The 21217-nt window shown below is 45.8% G+C and overlaps 14 protein-coding genes across 14 annotated transcripts; 5 read left to right on the top strand and 9 right to left on the bottom strand.

Moving 5' to 3' along the window:
- Positions 1-185: 185 nt before the first annotated feature.
- On the bottom strand, positions 186-1274 carry LOC147066565 (uncharacterized). The gene has a single exon (XM_085955167.1). The coding sequence runs from the start codon at positions 1147-1149 to the stop codon at positions 442-444; it is 708 nt and encodes a 235-aa protein (XP_085811293.1). The 5' UTR covers positions 1150-1274; the 3' UTR covers positions 186-441.
- A 1643-nt stretch (positions 1275-2917) lies between these two features.
- On the bottom strand, positions 2918-3383 carry LOC147066564 (histone H2B-like). The gene has a single exon (XM_085955170.1). It carries the CDS (start codon positions 3313-3315, stop codon positions 2941-2943), a length of 375 nt encoding a protein of 124 aa, XP_085811296.1. The 5' UTR covers positions 3316-3383; the 3' UTR covers positions 2918-2940.
- A 170-nt stretch (positions 3384-3553) lies between these two features.
- Positions 3554-4173, top strand: LOC147066563 (histone H2A). Its single transcript, XM_085955169.1, has one exon. The coding sequence runs from the start codon at positions 3628-3630 to the stop codon at positions 4000-4002; it is 375 nt and encodes a 124-aa protein (XP_085811295.1). The 5' UTR covers positions 3554-3627; the 3' UTR covers positions 4003-4173.
- Positions 4174-4791: 618 nt separating this feature from the next.
- On the bottom strand, positions 4792-5277 carry LOC147066562 (histone H3). Its single transcript, XM_085955168.1, has one exon. The coding sequence runs from the start codon at positions 5229-5231 to the stop codon at positions 4821-4823; it is 411 nt and encodes a 136-aa protein (XP_085811294.1). The 5' UTR covers positions 5232-5277; the 3' UTR covers positions 4792-4820.
- A 388-nt stretch (positions 5278-5665) lies between these two features.
- On the top strand, positions 5666-6048 carry LOC147066561 (histone H4). The gene has a single exon (XM_085955166.1). The coding sequence runs from the start codon at positions 5728-5730 to the stop codon at positions 6037-6039; it is 312 nt and encodes a 103-aa protein (XP_085811292.1). The 5' UTR covers positions 5666-5727; the 3' UTR covers positions 6040-6048.
- A 2038-nt stretch (positions 6049-8086) lies between these two features.
- On the bottom strand, positions 8087-9198 carry LOC147066560 (uncharacterized). The gene has a single exon (XM_085955162.1). The coding sequence runs from the start codon at positions 9071-9073 to the stop codon at positions 8366-8368; it is 708 nt and encodes a 235-aa protein (XP_085811288.1). The 5' UTR covers positions 9074-9198; the 3' UTR covers positions 8087-8365.
- Positions 9199-10841: 1643 nt separating this feature from the next.
- Positions 10842-11307, bottom strand: LOC147066559 (histone H2B-like). Its single transcript, XM_085955163.1, has one exon. It carries the CDS (start codon positions 11237-11239, stop codon positions 10865-10867), a length of 375 nt encoding a protein of 124 aa, XP_085811289.1. The 5' UTR covers positions 11240-11307; the 3' UTR covers positions 10842-10864.
- A 170-nt stretch (positions 11308-11477) lies between these two features.
- LOC147066558 (histone H2A) lies at positions 11478-12055 on the top strand. Its single transcript, XM_085955164.1, has one exon. It carries the CDS (start codon positions 11552-11554, stop codon positions 11924-11926), a length of 375 nt encoding a protein of 124 aa, XP_085811290.1. The 5' UTR covers positions 11478-11551; the 3' UTR covers positions 11927-12055.
- Positions 12056-12715: 660 nt separating this feature from the next.
- LOC147066557 (histone H3) lies at positions 12716-13329 on the bottom strand. The gene has a single exon (XM_085955161.1). The coding sequence runs from the start codon at positions 13153-13155 to the stop codon at positions 12745-12747; it is 411 nt and encodes a 136-aa protein (XP_085811287.1). The 5' UTR covers positions 13156-13329; the 3' UTR covers positions 12716-12744.
- Positions 13330-13589: 260 nt separating this feature from the next.
- Positions 13590-13972, top strand: LOC147066556 (histone H4). Its single transcript, XM_085955165.1, has one exon. The coding sequence runs from the start codon at positions 13652-13654 to the stop codon at positions 13961-13963; it is 312 nt and encodes a 103-aa protein (XP_085811291.1). The 5' UTR covers positions 13590-13651; the 3' UTR covers positions 13964-13972.
- A 2038-nt stretch (positions 13973-16010) lies between these two features.
- Positions 16011-17122, bottom strand: LOC147066555 (uncharacterized). The gene has a single exon (XM_085955158.1). It carries the CDS (start codon positions 16995-16997, stop codon positions 16290-16292), a length of 708 nt encoding a protein of 235 aa, XP_085811284.1. The 5' UTR covers positions 16998-17122; the 3' UTR covers positions 16011-16289.
- A 1643-nt stretch (positions 17123-18765) lies between these two features.
- On the bottom strand, positions 18766-19231 carry LOC147066554 (histone H2B-like). Its single transcript, XM_085955159.1, has one exon. The coding sequence runs from the start codon at positions 19161-19163 to the stop codon at positions 18789-18791; it is 375 nt and encodes a 124-aa protein (XP_085811285.1). The 5' UTR covers positions 19164-19231; the 3' UTR covers positions 18766-18788.
- A 170-nt stretch (positions 19232-19401) lies between these two features.
- On the top strand, positions 19402-19979 carry LOC147066553 (histone H2A). The gene has a single exon (XM_085955160.1). It carries the CDS (start codon positions 19476-19478, stop codon positions 19848-19850), a length of 375 nt encoding a protein of 124 aa, XP_085811286.1. The 5' UTR covers positions 19402-19475; the 3' UTR covers positions 19851-19979.
- Positions 19980-20639: 660 nt separating this feature from the next.
- Positions 20640-21125, bottom strand: LOC147066552 (histone H3). Its single transcript, XM_085955157.1, has one exon. The coding sequence runs from the start codon at positions 21077-21079 to the stop codon at positions 20669-20671; it is 411 nt and encodes a 136-aa protein (XP_085811283.1). The 5' UTR covers positions 21080-21125; the 3' UTR covers positions 20640-20668.
- Positions 21126-21217: the final 92 nt, after the last annotated feature.

Raw genomic sequence — 21217 nt, 5'->3', positions numbered from 1 at the left:
AACCTGATCACATCAAACCTAACTTAATCAAATCAAACCTAACTCAGTCAAATCAAACCTAACCAAATCAACAAAAAAAAAAAAAAATGAATTTAGTGTTAATTTTAAATTTTAGCTAGGTGAGTGAGTATTCGTCTTGACATAAGACAGTGTAATAATATTATGCAATTTACGTATGGAGTACCTATACGAATTGAATAAAGAAATAACGACGTATCTACGTGTTCGATATCAGTCGACACCTGAATTGTGTTGGTAGCCCTGAAAAGGGCTTTTGTTTCAATAAAATGCGAGCGAGCGCGTATTATTCATCTCCATCTCTATCCTCATTCATCTCGTCTACTGTCGTCGTCGTCATCCACCCGAGATACCCCCCTTCCCGGGCTGCCGTCGTCGCATCATCGTCATCGTGATGATTAGATTAGATTCGATCGCGGCTTCTTACTTCTTCGCAGCGGCTTTCTTCGCGGCGGGCTTCTTCGCAGCGGCCTTCTTGGGCTTAGGCGCCTTCGGCTTCTTGGTGGGCGGCTTGGCTGACTTCTTCGCCTTGGTGGGGGTCTTGGGCTTGGCGGCCTTCTTGGCGGCGGGGGCGGCCTTCTTGGGGGAGGCGGCTTTCTTGGCGGCTGCGGCCGATCTGGCCGCGGTTTCGAGAGGAGCCGACGACTTTCTCATGGCGGTCGCGGGCTTCTTCTTTGCGGCTGCGGCCGAAGACTTGCCTCCGCCGGCCGCGGCGCCCTTCTTCTCCTTGGATGAGGCAGGGCGCGATTTCTTCGCGGCGGGCTTCTTGCCAGAGGCGGAGCCGCCCGCAGATTTGGCCTTGCCGGCTTCCAGTTTGAACGAACCGGAGGCCCCCTTGCCTTTGGTCTGCACTAGGGCGCCGGATTCGACGGCACCCTTCAGGTATTTCTTGATGAATGGCGCCAGCTTGTCGGCGTCCACCTTGTAGTTGGCCGAGATGTATTTTTTGATCGCCTGCAGGGAGGATCCGGCGCGCTCTTTCAGCTCTTTGATGGCGCTGTTGACCATCTCAGAGGTCTTGGGATGCGTCGGCTTGACCTTGGGCTTCTTCGCGGCTTTGCCTGCTGCCGATTTCTTCGCGGGGGTAGAGGGCACCGGCGAAGCGGTGACGGGTGCTGCTGTATCTGCCATCTTTGCGTTATTCGATTGATTGAATAATAGAATGAAATATAATATTAAATTATATTATATTATATCGCGGCGTATATTCTGCTTGCTATCTATCTGTACGATGCGCTAGAGTGAAACGACTCGAACGGCTCGCGGATTGTATACGGCGAGAGCGAGACGGGTGCCGCAGTACCGATGTGCGAACGCCGCTCTCAGAGATGACGTTCGTCTAGATCGGCGATTTTAGTCACGAATTGCACCGGCATTTTTGCTTCGATCTCTCGATATTTTTCAATTTTTCGCAGCCGCCGCCCTAGCGAGGGGGTTCAGGGGTGGGCGGTTGCGCCGCCCACCGATCTGTCTGTCGTTTCAAAGCGGGCGAATGGTCGCGAGTCTGTCCTCGGGCTCGCGGGATGCGTTTCAAATTGGAATTGTGTCCGCGCGCGCACATAACGTGTCGGGAAAATGGCCGTAGATTCGTTAAAAATTATCAGATTCCGACGATCGAGCCTTCGTCCGGCGCGTCGATATACCTTCTCGCGTTTGCAATCGGCCGCGGGCCCCTGGCGCCCCCGCGGGCGTCGCGATCCGCCCCCGAGTCGGCCGGAGTTAGCACAAGACGATCGCGGCATACAAACATTACTGTATCGGGCGAAGACGACGGCGGCGGCCCCGCGGTGCTCGATGCAGTCGGCGGTGTTCACGAAGTTCTGCAGCAGGCGAGCAGACGGACGATGGTGCACGGTATCACGGTGCACGACGGTGAAGAAGGAAGCACGACACGAGAATAGAATGTTCAATTCGAATAATTAGTTACCTAACGATAGATTGCGATAGGTACGGCGCGATCGGTCGCTCGCTCGCTCACTGCGCCTCCCTCCCTCCCGCGATAGATAGATAGATAGATGGATGGATGGATGGATGGATAGTGTGAAGCGAAATATCGTAAATAAATAGTTAGTTAATTAATTAAATATGATAATATGATATAATATTATGGGTGCGTTTAATATGACCGATGCGAAGCATACATACGACAGAAATATGAGAGTAGAAAACCATAGCAACCGAAATCATCAATAACAACCGACAACAAAAATGTCATTATTTGTTACTATCAAGTACCTACCTATATGAAATCAAATATAAAGACATTGGAAGGAAGATCACTCTAAGATATCGATCGGGGATTCGGAATAAACTATTCCCTATTCCCTATTCCCGAATCCGTGTGTCATGTACGTATGTAACATAAAATCTATCGTACGATGCAAAATTATCCGATTCGCATTATTTATGTATCGCATATCGAAGGATCGATGAAATAACAAACAGATGTGTAATATCATGTTATGTAGGTACCTAAATCTAATGTGATGTTTTCTTTTTCAGATGCACGCACGCACGCATGCATTCCATGCACCTAAGATGTATGGATAATATTATTAATAGTATAATGATGACTTATTGTTGTATATTACTGAATAATAATAAAATTATTCACAGATACATCGATTCTTATTATTTTCCTATCATATCATATCATCCTTCGTGGCGGGCTCAGTTAGTTATCTAGTCTAGTTTATAATAATACGGTGTGTTGGATAGTGATATAATAATTATAAGCGTAGATGCAAGATAATTATTGTAACAAATATTCGTATTATTATTACAATAGGTGGGCGGTCAGTCGATTTATTTTTCCTGCCTGGCATAAATATTGATAGCGAAACATGCGATTCGATCAATTCGATTTGAAAATATTGGCGGCCCTTAAAAGGGCCTTTGCTTATAATTCTTTCTTCATGGACTTCACTTGGAGCTGGTGTATTTGGTGACTGCCTTTGTTCCTTCGCTGACGGCGTGCTTGGCGAGCTCTCCGGGCAGAAGGAGCCTGACGGCGGTCTGGATCTCCCTGCTGGTGATGGTGGAGCGCTTGTTGTAGTGGGCGAGGCGCGACGCTTCGGCGGCGATCCTCTCGAAGATGTCGTTGACGAAGCTGTTCATGATGCTCATCGCCTTACTGGAGATTCCGGTGTCGGGGTGCACCTGCTTGAGCACCTTGTAGATGTAGATTGCGTAACTCTCCTTCCTCCTCCTCTTTGTCTTCTTCTTGTCTCCCTTGGAGATGTTCTTCTGGGCTTTGCCGGATTTCTTGGCGGCCTTTCCGCTAGTCTTGGGCGGCATGATGATCGGCGACGGGTATTACGATAACGATAGATAGATTAGGTAGGTGCGCGGTGTCAATCGGCGGCGGTGGCTCGAATGAGAATGCCCGCGCAAACTTAGACTCGCTCTTTCAGGTCACTGTGTAGAGCGATCGGCGCGCGGCTTTGCAAGTCGCGTTATGAGCCGCACGTCTCCCGCTGCGGCCGCACCGCGCGCGATTCTAAAATAACGCAAAAAAAAGTTTTCAAGCAAACTTGACAAAGGACCGTCCGTCGATTCAGGTCGACGCTTCTTTCGCACAGTTAATTTTCAACACTACCCCGTCTCGCCATGTCTGGTCGCGGAAAAGGCGGTAAAGTCAAGGGAAAGGCAAAGTCTCGTTCGAATCGCGCTGGACTCCAGTTCCCCGTCGGTCGCATACACAGGCTCCTGCGCAAGGGAAACTACGCCGAGAGGGTGGGTGCCGGTGCGCCGGTGTACCTGGCCGCCGTCATGGAATACCTCGCCGCCGAAGTACTCGAGTTGGCGGGAAACGCGGCCCGCGACAACAAGAAGACCAGGATTATCCCTCGTCATTTGCAGCTCGCCATCCGCAACGACGAGGAGCTGAACAAGCTGCTCTCCGGCGTCACCATCGCCCAGGGAGGAGTGCTGCCCAACATCCAGGCGGTGCTCTTGCCCAAGAAGACTGAGAAGAAGGCGTAAAAAAAAAAATATAAAGATTACATGCATATTAATCCATCTATCGTCGTACAAAAGGCCCTTTTCAGGGCCGCCATTTTTATTCAAATTCGAGTGGTAGCGTATCCGTGTCGAGCTCGTTATTGTGTCTCATTATTCATCGACAGTAGGACATTATTGAAATTGTTATTATTATAGGTATTAGCGCAATACAGAGAGTACTGTCCATGTTACAATAAATGTTCTGCAAATTCAATATTTGAAAATACATCTAAAATAAAAAGTAGGTATATAATTTCGTAGTAATTCATGAGGAGATAGAGATGCGTCGATCTCTTGTTTGTTAAGAGTGGCGGTTTCAGTAGTTTAAATAGTTTTGTAGGATAATGATTGTGATATATGTACCTATTTATATAGGTGAGGAGCATCTATGTAAGATATGATAAGAGGCTGTTTAATTAATATTATGAGGGTAGATATTATTTGATGAATCTCACCTCACACGCGTTGCGTTATTATATTATATTATTAGGTGGTAAGTATATTTTATTTAATCGACTGTTCAATTGATCAATTACAACAGACGCAAAATTACTTACAAAACTATTTATCCAAAAATAGTGGAACACGCAGAATGATATTATATTATACTTACTTGGAAAATAGATAGCCAAGTAGGTAGTATAATAATATACTACTATTATTACAGGCACATAACGACCGATCGATCGCTCACGGATGCGTAAACATTCGAATGTCAAAAAATTTGCGGCCCTGAAAAGGGCCTTTTGTGATAGATAGATAGATGGGTATGATAACAATATTATTATTTTTTTTAATTTTTAAGCGCGTTCGCCGCGGATTCGTCTCGCCAGCTGGATATCCTTGGGCATGATGGTGACGCGTTTGGCGTGGATGGCGCAAAGGTTCGTGTCCTCGAATAGACCGACGAGGTACGCCTCGCTGGCCTCCTGCAGCGCCATGACGGCGGAGCTCTGGAAGCGCAGATCGGTCTTGAAATCTTGAGCGATCTCGCGCACCAGTCGCTGGAAGGGCAGCTTGCGGATGAGGAGCTCAGTGCTCTTCTGATAGCGACGGATCTCACGGAGAGCGACCGTACCGGGCCTGTAACGATGGGGCTTCTTCACGCCTCCTGTGGCCGGCGCGCTTTTCCTCGCGGCCTTCGTGGCGAGCTGTTTGCGGGGAGCTTTTCCGCCGGTGGATTTTCGGGCAGTCTGCTTGGTACGAGCCATGTCTTCTTCTTCAAAGTAGTAGGTTCTGAAACGAGCGTTCAACGAGGAGTGCGCGCGCGACCCTACTCGGTGACTTATATAGAGAGATCCGCTCGCTGCGATTGGTCGACGCGGTCGCCTTCGGCGGAACAGTGGGGGGTGATCACTTTCGTCGGCGTATCGTTTTGAGGTCGAAATATTGCCTGAAAGTTCATTTTTTTTTAAAATATCCTTTTTTATTCTATTCCGCAATTATTATTAATAGCCGTTATCTTTATTGCGCACTCGCTTTGCGCGAAATGCGCAGCACTGGGCGTGGTTGCGCCGCGGCGCGCCAGAGCGAGACGCACTCGCCCGCGCCTTGAATTCGCAAGGAAGGGAGCGAGACGTCGCATACGCGCGTCTATAAAAAGAGACGTCAGAAAATTAAAAGATTCATAATTCGTCTGGCGGCCGCAGTGAGCGCATCGCATCGTTTCGATTTTTGACATCATCCACTTTTTGACACGCATACAAGATGACCGGTCGCGGTAAAGGAGGAAAGGGATTGGGAAAAGGTGGCGCCAAGCGTCACAGGAAGGTTCTTCGCGATAACATCCAGGGCATCACGAAGCCTGCGATCCGTCGTCTGGCACGTCGCGGCGGAGTCAAGCGCATATCTGGCTTGATTTACGAAGAGACCCGAGGAGTCCTGAAGGTGTTCCTCGAGAACGTCATCAGGGACGCCGTCACCTACACGGAGCACGCGAAGAGGAAGACCGTCACCGCCATGGACGTCGTGTACGCCCTGAAGAGACAGGGTCGCACCCTGTACGGTTTCGGCGGCTAAGCTGGCCAATACGATACGATACCATCTCGTCTTGATACAATACAGACTGACTACTACAATATAATGATGGATGAGTGGGTTGGTTTTAATGCTATGCCCGCTTAACTATTATTATGTGAATATATCTATCTACTCGCATACAAACGGCCCTTTTCAGGGCCACCATGTCTATTTCGTTCGATCCGTTTGCATTCGTATAGTATCGCAGTAATAATGCATGCAGTGGTGTGTGCATAGAAGGGTGGAGGTGAAATACAATTTATTTTATACGTTTCTGAACTGAAAATATGTTTGATTTGCTTAGGTTAGGTTTGATTTTGACAGGTTAGATTTGATTTGATTAAGTTAGGTTAGATTTGGTTAGGTTAGGTTTGATTTCATTAGGTTAGGTTTGATTTGATTAGGTTAGGTTTGATTTGCTTAGGTTAGGTTTGATTTGCTTAGGTTAGGTTAGATTTGATATCATTAGGTTAGGTTTGATTTGGTTAGGTTAGGTTTGATTTGATTTGATTAGGTTAGGTTTGATTTGCTTAGGTTAGGTTTGATTTGCTTAGGTTAGGTTTGATTTGATTAAGTTAGGTTTGATTTGATTAGGTTAGGTTTGATTTGATTAGGTTAGGTTTGATTTGCTTAGGTTAGATTTGATATCATTAGGTTAGGTTTGATTTGCTTAGGTTAGATTTGATATCATTAGGTTAGGTTTGGTTTGATTTGATTAGGTTAGGTTTGATTTGCTTAGGTTAGGTTTGATTTGATTAAGTTAGGTTTGATTTGATTAGGTTAGGTTTGATTTGATTAGGTTAGGTTTGATTTGCTTAGGTTAGATTTGATATCATTAGGTTAGGTTTGATTTGATTTGATTAGGTTAGGTTTGATTTGCTTAGGTTAGATTTGATATCATTAGGTTAGGTTTGGTTTGATTTGATTAGGTTAGGTTTGATTTGCTTAGGTTAGATTTGATATCATTAGGTTAGGTTTGATTTGGTTAGGTTAGGTTTGATTTGATTAGGTTAGGTTTGATTTGGTTAGGTTAGGTTTGATTTGATTAGGTCAGGTTTGATTTGGTTAGGTTTGATTGGGTTTGGTTTGATTTGATTATGTTAGGTTTGATTTGATCAGGTTAGGTTTGATTTGATTGGGTTAGGTTTGATTTGATTAAGTTAGGTTTGATTTGGTTAGGTTAGGTTAGGTTTGATTAGGTTAGGTTTGATTTGATTTGATTAGGTTAGGTTAGGTTTGATTTGATTAAGTTAGGTTTGATTTGATTAGGTTAGGTTTGATTTGATCAGGTTAGGTTTGATTTGATTGGGTTAGGTTTGATTTGATTAAGTTAGGTTTGATTTGGTTAGGTTAGGTTAGGTTAGGTTTGATTTGATTAGGTTAGGTTCGATTTGGTTAGGTTAGGTTATTAGGTTAGGTTTGATTTGGTTAGGTTAGGTAAACCTAACCTAACCTAACCAAATCAAACCTAACCTAACCAAATCAAACCTAACCTAATCTAATCAAACCTAACCTAACCAAATCAAACCTAACCTAATCAAATCAAACCTAACCTAACCAAATCAAACCTAACCTAATGATATCAAATCTAACCTAAGCAAATCAAACTTAACCTAATCAAATCAAACCTAACCTAATGAAATCAAACCTAACCTAACCTAACCAAATCAAACCTAACTCAATCAAATCAAACCTAACCTAATCAAATCAAACCTAACCTGATCAAATCAAACCTAACCTGATCACATCAAACCTAACTTAATCAAATCAAACCTAACTCAGTCAAATCAAACCTAACCTAATCAAATCAAACCTAACTTAATCAAATTAAACCTAACCTAATCAAATCAAATCAAACCTAACCTAACCTGATCAAATCAAACCTAACCTGATCACATCAAACCTAACTTAATCAAATCAAACCTAACTCAGTCAAATCAAACCTAACCAAATCAACAAAAAAAAAAAAAAATGAATTTAGTGTTAATTTTAAATTTTAGCTAGGTGAGTGAGTATTCGTCTTGACATAAGACAGTGTAATAATATTATGCAATTTACGTATGGAGTACCTATACGAATTGAATAAAGAAATAACGACGTATCTACGTGTTCGATATCAGTCGACACCTGAATTGTGTTGGTAGCCCTGAAAAGGGCTTTTGTTTCAATAAAATGCGAGCGAGCGCGTATTATTCATCTCCATCTCTATCCTCATTCATCTCGTCTACTGTCGTCGTCGTCATCCACCCGAGATACCCCCCTTCCCGGGCTGCCGTCGTCGCATCATCGTCATCGTGATGATTAGATTAGATTCGATCGCGGCTTCTTACTTCTTCGCAGCGGCTTTCTTCGCGGCGGGCTTCTTCGCAGCGGCCTTCTTGGGCTTAGGCGCCTTCGGCTTCTTGGTGGGCGGCTTGGCTGACTTCTTCGCCTTGGTGGGGGTCTTGGGCTTGGCGGCCTTCTTGGCGGCGGGGGCGGCCTTCTTGGGGGAGGCGGCTTTCTTGGCGGCTGCGGCCGATCTGGCCGCGGTTTCGAGAGGAGCCGACGACTTTCTCATGGCGGTCGCGGGCTTCTTCTTTGCGGCTGCGGCCGAAGACTTGCCTCCGCCGGCCGCGGCGCCCTTCTTCTCCTTGGATGAGGCAGGGCGCGATTTCTTCGCGGCGGGCTTCTTGCCAGAGGCGGAGCCGCCCGCAGATTTGGCCTTGCCGGCTTCCAGTTTGAACGAACCGGAGGCCCCCTTGCCTTTGGTCTGCACTAGGGCGCCGGATTCGACGGCACCCTTCAGGTATTTCTTGATGAATGGCGCCAGCTTGTCGGCGTCCACCTTGTAGTTGGCCGAGATGTATTTTTTGATCGCCTGCAGGGAGGATCCGGCGCGCTCTTTCAGCTCTTTGATGGCGCTGTTGACCATCTCAGAGGTCTTGGGATGCGTCGGCTTGACCTTGGGCTTCTTCGCGGCTTTGCCTGCTGCCGATTTCTTCGCGGGGGTAGAGGGCACCGGCGAAGCGGTGACGGGTGCTGCTGTATCTGCCATCTTTGCGTTATTCGATTGATTGAATAATAGAATGAAATATAATATTAAATTATATTATATTATATCGCGGCGTATATTCTGCTTGCTATCTATCTGTACGATGCGCTAGAGTGAAACGACTCGAACGGCTCGCGGATTGTATACGGCGAGAGCGAGACGGGTGCCGCAGTACCGATGTGCGAACGCCGCTCTCAGAGATGACGTTCGTCTAGATCGGCGATTTTAGTCACGAATTGCACCGGCATTTTTGCTTCGATCTCTCGATATTTTTCAATTTTTCGCAGCCGCCGCCCTAGCGAGGGGGTTCAGGGGTGGGCGGTTGCGCCGCCCACCGATCTGTCTGTCGTTTCAAAGCGGGCGAATGGTCGCGAGTCTGTCCTCGGGCTCGCGGGATGCGTTTCAAATTGGAATTGTGTCCGCGCGCGCACATAACGTGTCGGGAAAATGGCCGTAGATTCGTTAAAAATTATCAGATTCCGACGATCGAGCCTTCGTCCGGCGCGTCGATATACCTTCTCGCGTTTGCAATCGGCCGCGGGCCCCTGGCGCCCCCGCGGGCGTCGCGATCCGCCCCCGAGTCGGCCGGAGTTAGCACAAGACGATCGCGGCATACAAACATTACTGTATCGGGCGAAGACGACGGCGGCGGCCCCGCGGTGCTCGATGCAGTCGGCGGTGTTCACGAAGTTCTGCAGCAGGCGAGCAGACGGACGATGGTGCACGGTATCACGGTGCACGACGGTGAAGAAGGAAGCACGACACGAGAATAGAATGTTCAATTCGAATAATTAGTTACCTAACGATAGATTGCGATAGGTACGGCGCGATCGGTCGCTCGCTCGCTCACTGCGCCTCCCTCCCTCCCGCGATAGATAGATAGATAGATGGATGGATGGATGGATGGATAGTGTGAAGCGAAATATCGTAAATAAATAGTTAGTTAATTAATTAAATATGATAATATGATATAATATTATGGGTGCGTTTAATATGACCGATGCGAAGCATACATACGACAGAAATATGAGAGTAGAAAACCATAGCAACCGAAATCATCAATAACAACCGACAACAAAAATGTCATTATTTGTTACTATCAAGTACCTACCTATATGAAATCAAATATAAAGACATTGGAAGGAAGATCACTCTAAGATATCGATCGGGGATTCGGAATAAACTATTCCCTATTCCCTATTCCCGAATCCGTGTGTCATGTACGTATGTAACATAAAATCTATCGTACGATGCAAAATTATCCGATTCGCATTATTTATGTATCGCATATCGAAGGATCGATGAAATAACAAACAGATGTGTAATATCATGTTATGTAGGTACCTAAATCTAATGTGATGTTTTCTTTTTCAGATGCACGCACGCACGCATGCATTCCATGCACCTAAGATGTATGGATAATATTATTAATAGTATAATGATGACTTATTGTTGTATATTACTGAATAATAATAAAATTATTCACAGATACATCGATTCTTATTATTTTCCTATCATATCATATCATCCTTCGTGGCGGGCTCAGTTAGTTATCTAGTCTAGTTTATAATAATACGGTGTGTTGGATAGTGATATAATAATTATAAGCGTAGATGCAAGATAATTATTGTAACAAATATTCGTATTATTATTACAATAGGTGGGCGGTCAGTCGATTTATTTTTCCTGCCTGGCATAAATATTGATAGCGAAACATGCGATTCGATCAATTCGATTTGAAAATATTGGCGGCCCTTAAAAGGGCCTTTGCTTATAATTCTTTCTTCATGGACTTCACTTGGAGCTGGTGTATTTGGTGACTGCCTTTGTTCCTTCGCTGACGGCGTGCTTGGCGAGCTCTCCGGGCAGAAGGAGCCTGACGGCGGTCTGGATCTCCCTGCTGGTGATGGTGGAGCGCTTGTTGTAGTGGGCGAGGCGCGACGCTTCGGCGGCGATCCTCTCGAAGATGTCGTTGACGAAGCTGTTCATGATGCTCATCGCCTTACTGGAGATTCCGGTGTCGGGGTGCACCTGCTTGAGCACCTTGTAGATGTAGATTGCGTAACTCTCCTTCCTCCTCCTCTTTGTCTTCTTCTTGTCTCCCTTGGAGATGTTCTTCTGGGCTTTGCCGGATTTCTTGGCGGCCTTTCCGCTAGTCTTGGGCGGCATGATGATCGGCGACGGGTATTACGATAACGATAGATAGATTAGGTAGGTGCGCGGTGTCAATCGGCGGCGGTGGCTCGAATGAGAATGCCCGCGCAAACTTAGACTCGCTCTTTCAGGTCACTGTGTAGAGCGATCGGCGCGCGGCTTTGCAAGTCGCGTTATGAGCCGCACGTCTCCCGCTGCGGCCGCACCGCGCGCGATTCTAAAATAACGCAAAAAAAAGTTTTCAAGCAAACTTGACAAAGGACCGTCCGTCGATTCAGGTCGACGCTTCTTTCGCACAGTTAATTTTCAACACTACCCCGTCTCGCCATGTCTGGTCGCGGAAAAGGCGGTAAAGTCAAGGGAAAGGCAAAGTCTCGTTCGAATCGCGCTGGACTCCAGTTCCCCGTCGGTCGCATACACAGGCTCCTGCGCAAGGGAAACTACGCCGAGAGGGTGGGTGCCGGTGCGCCGGTGTACCTGGCCGCCGTCATGGAATACCTCGCCGCCGAAGTACTCGAGTTGGCGGGAAACGCGGCCCGCGACAACAAGAAGACCAGGATTATCCCTCGTCATTTGCAGCTCGCCATCCGCAACGACGAGGAGCTGAACAAGCTGCTCTCCGGCGTCACCATCGCCCAGGGAGGAGTGCTGCCCAACATCCAGGCGGTGCTCTTGCCCAAGAAGACTGAGAAGAAGGCGTAAAAAAAAAAATATAAAGATTACATGCATATTAATCCATCTATCGTCGTACAAAAGGCCCTTTTCAGGGCCGCCATTTTTATTCAAATTCGAGTGGTAGCGTATCCGTGTCGAGCTCGTTATTGTGTCTCATTATTCATCGACAGTAGGACATTATTGAAATTGTTATTATTATAGGTATTAGCGCAATACAGAGAGTACTGTCCATGTTACAATAAATGTTCTGCAAATTCAATATTTGAAAATACATCTAAAATAAAAAGTAGGTATATAATTTCGTAGTAATTCATGAGGAGATAGAGATGCGTCGATCTCTTGTTTGTTAAGAGTGGCGGTTTCAGTAGTTTAAATAGTTTTGTAGGATAATGATTGTGATATATGTACCTATTTATATAGGTGAGGAGCATCTATGTAAGATATGATAAGAGGCTGTTTAATTAATATTATGAGGGTAGATATTATTTGATGAATCTCACCTCACACGCGTTGCGTTATTATATTATATTATTAGGTGGTAAGTATATTTTATTTAATCGACTGTTCAATTGATCAATTACAACAGACGCAAAATTACTTACAAAACTATTTATCCAAAAATAGTGGAACACGCAGAATGATATTATATTATACTTACTTGGAAAATAGATAGCCAAGTAGGTAGTATAATAATATACTACTATTATTACAGGCACATAACGACCGATCGATCGCTCACGGATGCGTAAACATTCGAATGTCAAAAAATTTGCGGCCCTGAAAAGGGCCTTTTGTGATAGATAGATAGATGGGTATGATAACAATATTATTATTTTTTTTAATTTTTAAGCGCGTTCGCCGCGGATTCGTCTCGCCAGCTGGATATCCTTGGGCATGATGGTGACGCGTTTGGCGTGGATGGCGCAAAGGTTCGTGTCCTCGAATAGACCGACGAGGTACGCCTCGCTGGCCTCCTGCAGCGCCATGACGGCGGAGCTCTGGAAGCGCAGATCGGTCTTGAAATCTTGAGCGATCTCGCGCACCAGTCGCTGGAAGGGCAGCTTGCGGATGAGGAGCTCAGTGCTCTTCTGATAGCGACGGATCTCACGGAGAGCGACCGTACCGGGCCTGTAACGATGGGGCTTCTTCACGCCTCCTGTGGCCGGCGCGCTTTTCCTCGCGGCCTTCGTGGCGAGCTGTTTGCGGGGAGCTTTTCCGCCGGTGGATTTTCGGGCAGTCTGCTTGGTACGAGCCATGTCTTCTTCTTCAAAGTAGTAGGTTCTGAAACGAGCGTTCAACGAGGAGTGCGCGCGCGACCCTACTCGGTGACTTATATAGAGAGATCCGCTCGCTGCGATTGGTCGACGCGGTCGCCTTCGGCGGAACAGTGGGGGGTGATCACTTTCGTCGGCGTATCGTTTTGAGGTCGAAATATTGCCTGAAAGTTCATTTTTTTTTAAAATATCCTTTTTTATTCTATTCCGCAATTATTATTAATAGCCGTTATCTTTATTGCGCACTCGCTTTGCGCGAAATGCGCAGCACTGGGCGTGGTTGCGCCGCGGCGCGCCAGAGCGAGACGCACTCGCCCGCGCCTTGAATTCGCAAGGAAGGGAGCGAGACGTCGCATACGCGCGTCTATAAAAAGAGACGTCAGAAAATTAAAAGATTCATAATTCGTCTGGCGGCCGCAGTGAGCGCATCGCATCGTTTCGATTTTTGACATCATCCACTTTTTGACACGCATACAAGATGACCGGTCGCGGTAAAGGAGGAAAGGGATTGGGAAAAGGTGGCGCCAAGCGTCACAGGAAGGTTCTTCGCGATAACATCCAGGGCATCACGAAGCCTGCGATCCGTCGTCTGGCACGTCGCGGCGGAGTCAAGCGCATATCTGGCTTGATTTACGAAGAGACCCGAGGAGTCCTGAAGGTGTTCCTCGAGAACGTCATCAGGGACGCCGTCACCTACACGGAGCACGCGAAGAGGAAGACCGTCACCGCCATGGACGTCGTGTACGCCCTGAAGAGACAGGGTCGCACCCTGTACGGTTTCGGCGGCTAAGCTGGCCAATACGATACGATACCATCTCGTCTTGATACAATACAGACTGACTACTACAATATAATGATGGATGAGTGGGTTGGTTTTAATGCTATGCCCGCTTAACTATTATTATGTGAATATATCTATCTACTCGCATACAAACGGCCCTTTTCAGGGCCACCATGTCTATTTCGTTCGATCCGTTTGCATTCGTATAGTATCGCAGTAATAATGCATGCAGTGGTGTGTGCATAGAAGGGTGGAGGTGAAATACAATTTATTTTATACGTTTCTGAACTGAAAATATGTTTGATTTGCTTAGGTTAGGTTTGATTTTGACAGGTTAGATTTGATTTGATTAAGTTAGGTTAGATTTGGTTAGGTTAGGTTTGATTTCATTAGGTTAGGTTTGATTTGATTAGGTTAGGTTTGATTTGCTTAGGTTAGGTTTGATTTGCTTAGGTTAGGTTAGATTTGATATCATTAGGTTAGGTTTGATTTGGTTAGGTTAGGTTTGATTTGATTTGATTAGGTTAGGTTTGATTTGCTTAGGTTAGGTTTGATTTGCTTAGGTTAGGTTTGATTTGATTAAGTTAGGTTTGATTTGATTAGGTTAGGTTTGATTTGATTAGGTTAGGTTTGATTTGCTTAGGTTAGATTTGATATCATTAGGTTAGGTTTGATTTGCTTAGGTTAGATTTGATATCATTAGGTTAGGTTTGGTTTGATTTGATTAGGTTAGGTTTGATTTGCTTAGGTTAGGTTTGATTTGATTAAGTTAGGTTTGATTTGATTAGGTTAGGTTTGATTTGATTAGGTTAGGTTTGATTTGCTTAGGTTAGATTTGATATCATTAGGTTAGGTTTGATTTGATTTGATTAGGTTAGGTTTGATTTGCTTAGGTTAGATTTGATATCATTAGGTTAGGTTTGGTTTGATTTGATTAGGTTAGGTTTGATTTGCTTAGGTTAGATTTGATATCATTAGGTTAGGTTTGATTTGGTTAGGTTAGGTTTGATTTGATTAGGTTAGGTTTGATTTGGTTAGGTTAGGTTTGATTTGATTAGGTCAGGTTTGATTTGGTTAGGTTTGATTGGGTTTGGTTTGATTTGATTATGTTAGGTTTGATTTGATCAGGTTAGGTTTGATTTGATTGGGTTAGGTTTGATTTGATTAAGTTAGGTTTGATTTGGTTAGGTTAGGTTAGGTTTGATTAGGTTAGGTTTGATTTGATTTGATTAGGTTAGGTTAGGTTTGATTTGATTAAGTTAGGTTTGATTTGATTAGGTTAGGTTTGATTTGATCAGGTTAGGTTTGATTTGATTGGGTTAGGTTTGATTTGATTAAGTTAGGTTTGATTTGGTTAGGTTAGGTTAGGTTAGGTTTGATTTGATTAGGTTAGGTTCGATTTGGTTAGGTTAGGTTATTAGGTTAGGTTTGATTTGGTTAGGTTAGGTAAACCTAACCTAACCTAACCAAATCAAACCTAACCTAACCAAATCAAACCTAACCTAATCTAATCAAACCTAACCTAACCAAATCAAACCTAACCTAATCAAATCAAACCTAACCTAACCAAATCAAACCTAACCTAATGATATCAAATCTAACCTAAGCAAATCAAACTTAACCTAATCAAATCAAACCTAACCTAATGAAATCAAACCTAACCTAACCTAACCAAATCAAACCTAACTCAATCAAATCAAACCTAACCTAATCAAATCAAACCTAACCTGATCAAATCAAACCTAACCTGATCACATCAAACCTAACTTAATCAAATCAAACCTAACTCAGTCAAATCAAACCTAACCTAATCAAATCAAACCTAACTTAATCAAATTAAACCTAACCTAATCAAATCAAATCAAACCTAACCTAACCTGATCAAATCAAACCTAACCTGATCACATCAAACCTAACTTAATCAAATCAAACCTAACTCAGTCAAATCAAACCTAACCAAATCAACAAAAAAAAAAAAAAATGAATTTAGTGTTAATTTTAAATTTTAGCTAGGTGAGTGAGTATTCGTCTTGACATAAGACAGTGTAATAATATTATGCAATTTACGTATGGAGTACCTATACGAATTGAATAAAGAAATAACGACGTATCTACGTGTTCGATATCAGTCGACACCTGAATTGTGTTGGTAGCCCTGAAAAGGGCTTTTGTTTCAATAAAATGCGAGCGAGCGCGTATTATTCATCTCCATCTCTATCCTCATTCATCTCGTCTACTGTCGTCGTCGTCATCCACCCGAGATACCCCCCTTCCCGGGCTGCCGTCGTCGCATCATCGTCATCGTGATGATTAGATTAGATTCGATCGCGGCTTCTTACTTCTTCGCAGCGGCTTTCTTCGCGGCGGGCTTCTTCGCAGCGGCCTTCTTGGGCTTAGGCGCCTTCGGCTTCTTGGTGGGCGGCTTGGCTGACTTCTTCGCCTTGGTGGGGGTCTTGGGCTTGGCGGCCTTCTTGGCGGCGGGGGCGGCCTTCTTGGGGGAGGCGGCTTTCTTGGCGGCTGCGGCCGATCTGGCCGCGGTTTCGAGAGGAGCCGACGACTTTCTCATGGCGGTCGCGGGCTTCTTCTTTGCGGCTGCGGCCGAAGACTTGCCTCCGCCGGCCGCGGCGCCCTTCTTCTCCTTGGATGAGGCAGGGCGCGATTTCTTCGCGGCGGGCTTCTTGCCAGAGGCGGAGCCGCCCGCAGATTTGGCCTTGCCGGCTTCCAGTTTGAACGAACCGGAGGCCCCCTTGCCTTTGGTCTGCACTAGGGCGCCGGATTCGACGGCACCCTTCAGGTATTTCTTGATGAATGGCGCCAGCTTGTCGGCGTCCACCTTGTAGTTGGCCGAGATGTATTTTTTGATCGCCTGCAGGGAGGATCCGGCGCGCTCTTTCAGCTCTTTGATGGCGCTGTTGACCATCTCAGAGGTCTTGGGATGCGTCGGCTTGACCTTGGGCTTCTTCGCGGCTTTGCCTGCTGCCGATTTCTTCGCGGGGGTAGAGGGCACCGGCGAAGCGGTGACGGGTGCTGCTGTATCTGCCATCTTTGCGTTATTCGATTGATTGAATAATAGAATGAAATATAATATTAAATTATATTATATTATATCGCGGCGTATATTCTGCTTGCTATCTATCTGTACGATGCGCTAGAGTGAAACGACTCGAACGGCTCGCGGATTGTATACGGCGAGAGCGAGACGGGTGCCGCAGTACCGATGTGCGAACGCCGCTCTCAGAGATGACGTTCGTCTAGATCGGCGATTTTAGTCACGAATTGCACCGGCATTTTTGCTTCGATCTCTCGATATTTTTCAATTTTTCGCAGCCGCCGCCCTAGCGAGGGGGTTCAGGGGTGGGCGGTTGCGCCGCCCACCGATCTGTCTGTCGTTTCAAAGCGGGCGAATGGTCGCGAGTCTGTCCTCGGGCTCGCGGGATGCGTTTCAAATTGGAATTGTGTCCGCGCGCGCACATAACGTGTCGGGAAAATGGCCGTAGATTCGTTAAAAATTATCAGATTCCGACGATCGAGCCTTCGTCCGGCGCGTCGATATACCTTCTCGCGTTTGCAATCGGCCGCGGGCCCCTGGCGCCCCCGCGGGCGTCGCGATCCGCCCCCGAGTCGGCCGGAGTTAGCACAAGACGATCGCGGCATACAAACATTACTGTATCGGGCGAAGACGACGGCGGCGGCCCCGCGGTGCTCGATGCAGTCGGCGGTGTTCACGAAGTTCTGCAGCAGGCGAGCAGACGGACGATGGTGCACGGTATCACGGTGCACGACGGTGAAGAAGGAAGCACGACACGAGAATAGAATGTTCAATTCGAATAATTAGTTACCTAACGATAGATTGCGATAGGTACGGCGCGATCGGTCGCTCGCTCGCTCACTGCGCCTCCCTCCCTCCCGCGATAGATAGATAGATAGATGGATGGATGGATGGATGGATAGTGTGAAGCGAAATATCGTAAATAAATAGTTAGTTAATTAATTAAATATGATAATATGATATAATATTATGGGTGCGTTTAATATGACCGATGCGAAGCATACATACGACAGAAATATGAGAGTAGAAAACCATAGCAACCGAAATCATCAATAACAACCGACAACAAAAATGTCATTATTTGTTACTATCAAGTACCTACCTATATGAAATCAAATATAAAGACATTGGAAGGAAGATCACTCTAAGATATCGATCGGGGATTCGGAATAAACTATTCCCTATTCCCTATTCCCGAATCCGTGTGTCATGTACGTATGTAACATAAAATCTATCGTACGATGCAAAATTATCCGATTCGCATTATTTATGTATCGCATATCGAAGGATCGATGAAATAACAAACAGATGTGTAATATCATGTTATGTAGGTACCTAAATCTAATGTGATGTTTTCTTTTTCAGATGCACGCACGCACGCATGCATTCCATGCACCTAAGATGTATGGATAATATTATTAATAGTATAATGATGACTTATTGTTGTATATTACTGAATAATAATAAAATTATTCACAGATACATCGATTCTTATTATTTTCCTATCATATCATATCATCCTTCGTGGCGGGCTCAGTTAGTTATCTAGTCTAGTTTATAATAATACGGTGTGTTGGATAGTGATATAATAATTATAAGCGTAGATGCAAGATAATTATTGTAACAAATATTCGTATTATTATTACAATAGGTGGGCGGTCAGTCGATTTATTTTTCCTGCCTGGCATAAATATTGATAGCGAAACATGCGATTCGATCAATTCGATTTGAAAATATTGGCGGCCCTTAAAAGGGCCTTTGCTTATAATTCTTTCTTCATGGACTTCACTTGGAGCTGGTGTATTTGGTGACTGCCTTTGTTCCTTCGCTGACGGCGTGCTTGGCGAGCTCTCCGGGCAGAAGGAGCCTGACGGCGGTCTGGATCTCCCTGCTGGTGATGGTGGAGCGCTTGTTGTAGTGGGCGAGGCGCGACGCTTCGGCGGCGATCCTCTCGAAGATGTCGTTGACGAAGCTGTTCATGATGCTCATCGCCTTACTGGAGATTCCGGTGTCGGGGTGCACCTGCTTGAGCACCTTGTAGATGTAGATTGCGTAACTCTCCTTCCTCCTCCTCTTTGTCTTCTTCTTGTCTCCCTTGGAGATGTTCTTCTGGGCTTTGCCGGATTTCTTGGCGGCCTTTCCGCTAGTCTTGGGCGGCATGATGATCGGCGACGGGTATTACGATAACGATAGATAGATTAGGTAGGTGCGCGGTGTCAATCGGCGGCGGTGGCTCGAATGAGAATGCCCGCGCAAACTTAGACTCGCTCTTTCAGGTCACTGTGTAGAGCGATCGGCGCGCGGCTTTGCAAGTCGCGTTATGAGCCGCACGTCTCCCGCTGCGGCCGCACCGCGCGCGATTCTAAAATAACGCAAAAAAAAGTTTTCAAGCAAACTTGACAAAGGACCGTCCGTCGATTCAGGTCGACGCTTCTTTCGCACAGTTAATTTTCAACACTACCCCGTCTCGCCATGTCTGGTCGCGGAAAAGGCGGTAAAGTCAAGGGAAAGGCAAAGTCTCGTTCGAATCGCGCTGGACTCCAGTTCCCCGTCGGTCGCATACACAGGCTCCTGCGCAAGGGAAACTACGCCGAGAGGGTGGGTGCCGGTGCGCCGGTGTACCTGGCCGCCGTCATGGAATACCTCGCCGCCGAAGTACTCGAGTTGGCGGGAAACGCGGCCCGCGACAACAAGAAGACCAGGATTATCCCTCGTCATTTGCAGCTCGCCATCCGCAACGACGAGGAGCTGAACAAGCTGCTCTCCGGCGTCACCATCGCCCAGGGAGGAGTGCTGCCCAACATCCAGGCGGTGCTCTTGCCCAAGAAGACTGAGAAGAAGGCGTAAAAAAAAAAATATAAAGATTACATGCATATTAATCCATCTATCGTCGTACAAAAGGCCCTTTTCAGGGCCGCCATTTTTATTCAAATTCGAGTGGTAGCGTATCCGTGTCGAGCTCGTTATTGTGTCTCATTATTCATCGACAGTAGGACATTATTGAAATTGTTATTATTATAGGTATTAGCGCAATACAGAGAGTACTGTCCATGTTACAATAAATGTTCTGCAAATTCAATATTTGAAAATACATCTAAAATAAAAAGTAGGTATATAATTTCGTAGTAATTCATGAGGAGATAGAGATGCGTCGATCTCTTGTTTGTTAAGAGTGGCGGTTTCAGTAGTTTAAATAGTTTTGTAGGATAATGATTGTGATATATGTACCTATTTATATAGGTGAGGAGCATCTATGTAAGATATGATAAGAGGCTGTTTAATTAATATTATGAGGGTAGATATTATTTGATGAATCTCACCTCACACGCGTTGCGTTATTATATTATATTATTAGGTGGTAAGTATATTTTATTTAATCGACTGTTCAATTGATCAATTACAACAGACGCAAAATTACTTACAAAACTATTTATCCAAAAATAGTGGAACACGCAGAATGATATTATATTATACTTACTTGGAAAATAGATAGCCAAGTAGGTAGTATAATAATATACTACTATTATTACAGGCACATAACGACCGATCGATCGCTCACGGATGCGTAAACATTCGAATGTCAAAAAATTTGCGGCCCTGAAAAGGGCCTTTTGTGATAGATAGATAGATGGGTATGATAACAATATTATTATTTTTTTTAATTTTTAAGCGCGTTCGCCGCGGATTCGTCTCGCCAGCTGGATATCCTTGGGCATGATGGTGACGCGTTTGGCGTGGATGGCGCAAAGGTTCGTGTCCTCGAATAGACCGACGAGGTACGCCTCGCTGGCCTCCTGCAGCGCCATGACGGCGGAGCTCTGGAAGCGCAGATCGGTCTTGAAATCTTGAGCGATCTCGCGCACCAGTCGCTGGAAGGGCAGCTTGCGGATGAGGAGCTCAGTGCTCTTCTGATAGCGACGGATCTCACGGAGAGCGACCGTACCGGGCCTGTAACGATGGGGCTTCTTCACGCCTCCTGTGGCCGGCGCGCTTTTCCTCGCGGCCTTCGTGGCGAGCTGTTTGCGGGGAGCTTTTCCGCCGGTGGATTTTCGGGCAGTCTGCTTGGTACGAGCCATGTCTTCTTCTTCAAAGTAGTAGGTTCTGAAACGAGCGTTCAACGAGGAGTGCGCGCGCGACCCTACTCGGTGACTTATATAGAGAGATCCGCTCGCTGCGATTGGTCGACGCGGTCGCCTTCGGCGGAACAGTGGGGG

Source organism: Rhyacophila brunnea, unplaced genomic scaffold, assembly GCF_057557595.1.
Source record: "Rhyacophila brunnea isolate RB1 unplaced genomic scaffold, BYU_Rbru_1.0 scaffold_494, whole genome shotgun sequence".
Classification (NCBI taxonomy): Eukaryota; Metazoa; Arthropoda; class Insecta; order Trichoptera; family Rhyacophilidae; genus Rhyacophila; species Rhyacophila brunnea.
This window is presented reverse-complemented; position numbering and strand designations above follow the sequence as displayed.

Excerpts from the sequence above, each read along its gene's own strand:
- LOC147066565 (XM_085955167.1), bottom strand. The coding sequence starts at position 1,149 with ATGGCAGATACAGCAGCACCCGTCACCGCTTCGCCGGTGCCCTCTACC.
- LOC147066564 (XM_085955170.1), bottom strand. The coding sequence starts at position 3,315 with ATGCCGCCCAAGACTAGCGGAAAGGCCGCCAAGAAATCCGGCAAAGCC.
- LOC147066563 (XM_085955169.1), top strand. The coding sequence starts at position 3,628 with ATGTCTGGTCGCGGAAAAGGCGGTAAAGTCAAGGGAAAGGCAAAGTCT.
- LOC147066562 (XM_085955168.1), bottom strand. The coding sequence starts at position 5,231 with ATGGCTCGTACCAAGCAGACTGCCCGAAAATCCACCGGCGGAAAAGCT.
- LOC147066561 (XM_085955166.1), top strand. The coding sequence starts at position 5,728 with ATGACCGGTCGCGGTAAAGGAGGAAAGGGATTGGGAAAAGGTGGCGCC.
- LOC147066560 (XM_085955162.1), bottom strand. The coding sequence starts at position 9,073 with ATGGCAGATACAGCAGCACCCGTCACCGCTTCGCCGGTGCCCTCTACC.
- LOC147066559 (XM_085955163.1), bottom strand. The coding sequence starts at position 11,239 with ATGCCGCCCAAGACTAGCGGAAAGGCCGCCAAGAAATCCGGCAAAGCC.
- LOC147066558 (XM_085955164.1), top strand. The coding sequence starts at position 11,552 with ATGTCTGGTCGCGGAAAAGGCGGTAAAGTCAAGGGAAAGGCAAAGTCT.
- LOC147066557 (XM_085955161.1), bottom strand. The coding sequence starts at position 13,155 with ATGGCTCGTACCAAGCAGACTGCCCGAAAATCCACCGGCGGAAAAGCT.
- LOC147066556 (XM_085955165.1), top strand. The coding sequence starts at position 13,652 with ATGACCGGTCGCGGTAAAGGAGGAAAGGGATTGGGAAAAGGTGGCGCC.
- LOC147066555 (XM_085955158.1), bottom strand. The coding sequence starts at position 16,997 with ATGGCAGATACAGCAGCACCCGTCACCGCTTCGCCGGTGCCCTCTACC.
- LOC147066554 (XM_085955159.1), bottom strand. The coding sequence starts at position 19,163 with ATGCCGCCCAAGACTAGCGGAAAGGCCGCCAAGAAATCCGGCAAAGCC.
- LOC147066553 (XM_085955160.1), top strand. The coding sequence starts at position 19,476 with ATGTCTGGTCGCGGAAAAGGCGGTAAAGTCAAGGGAAAGGCAAAGTCT.
- LOC147066552 (XM_085955157.1), bottom strand. The coding sequence starts at position 21,079 with ATGGCTCGTACCAAGCAGACTGCCCGAAAATCCACCGGCGGAAAAGCT.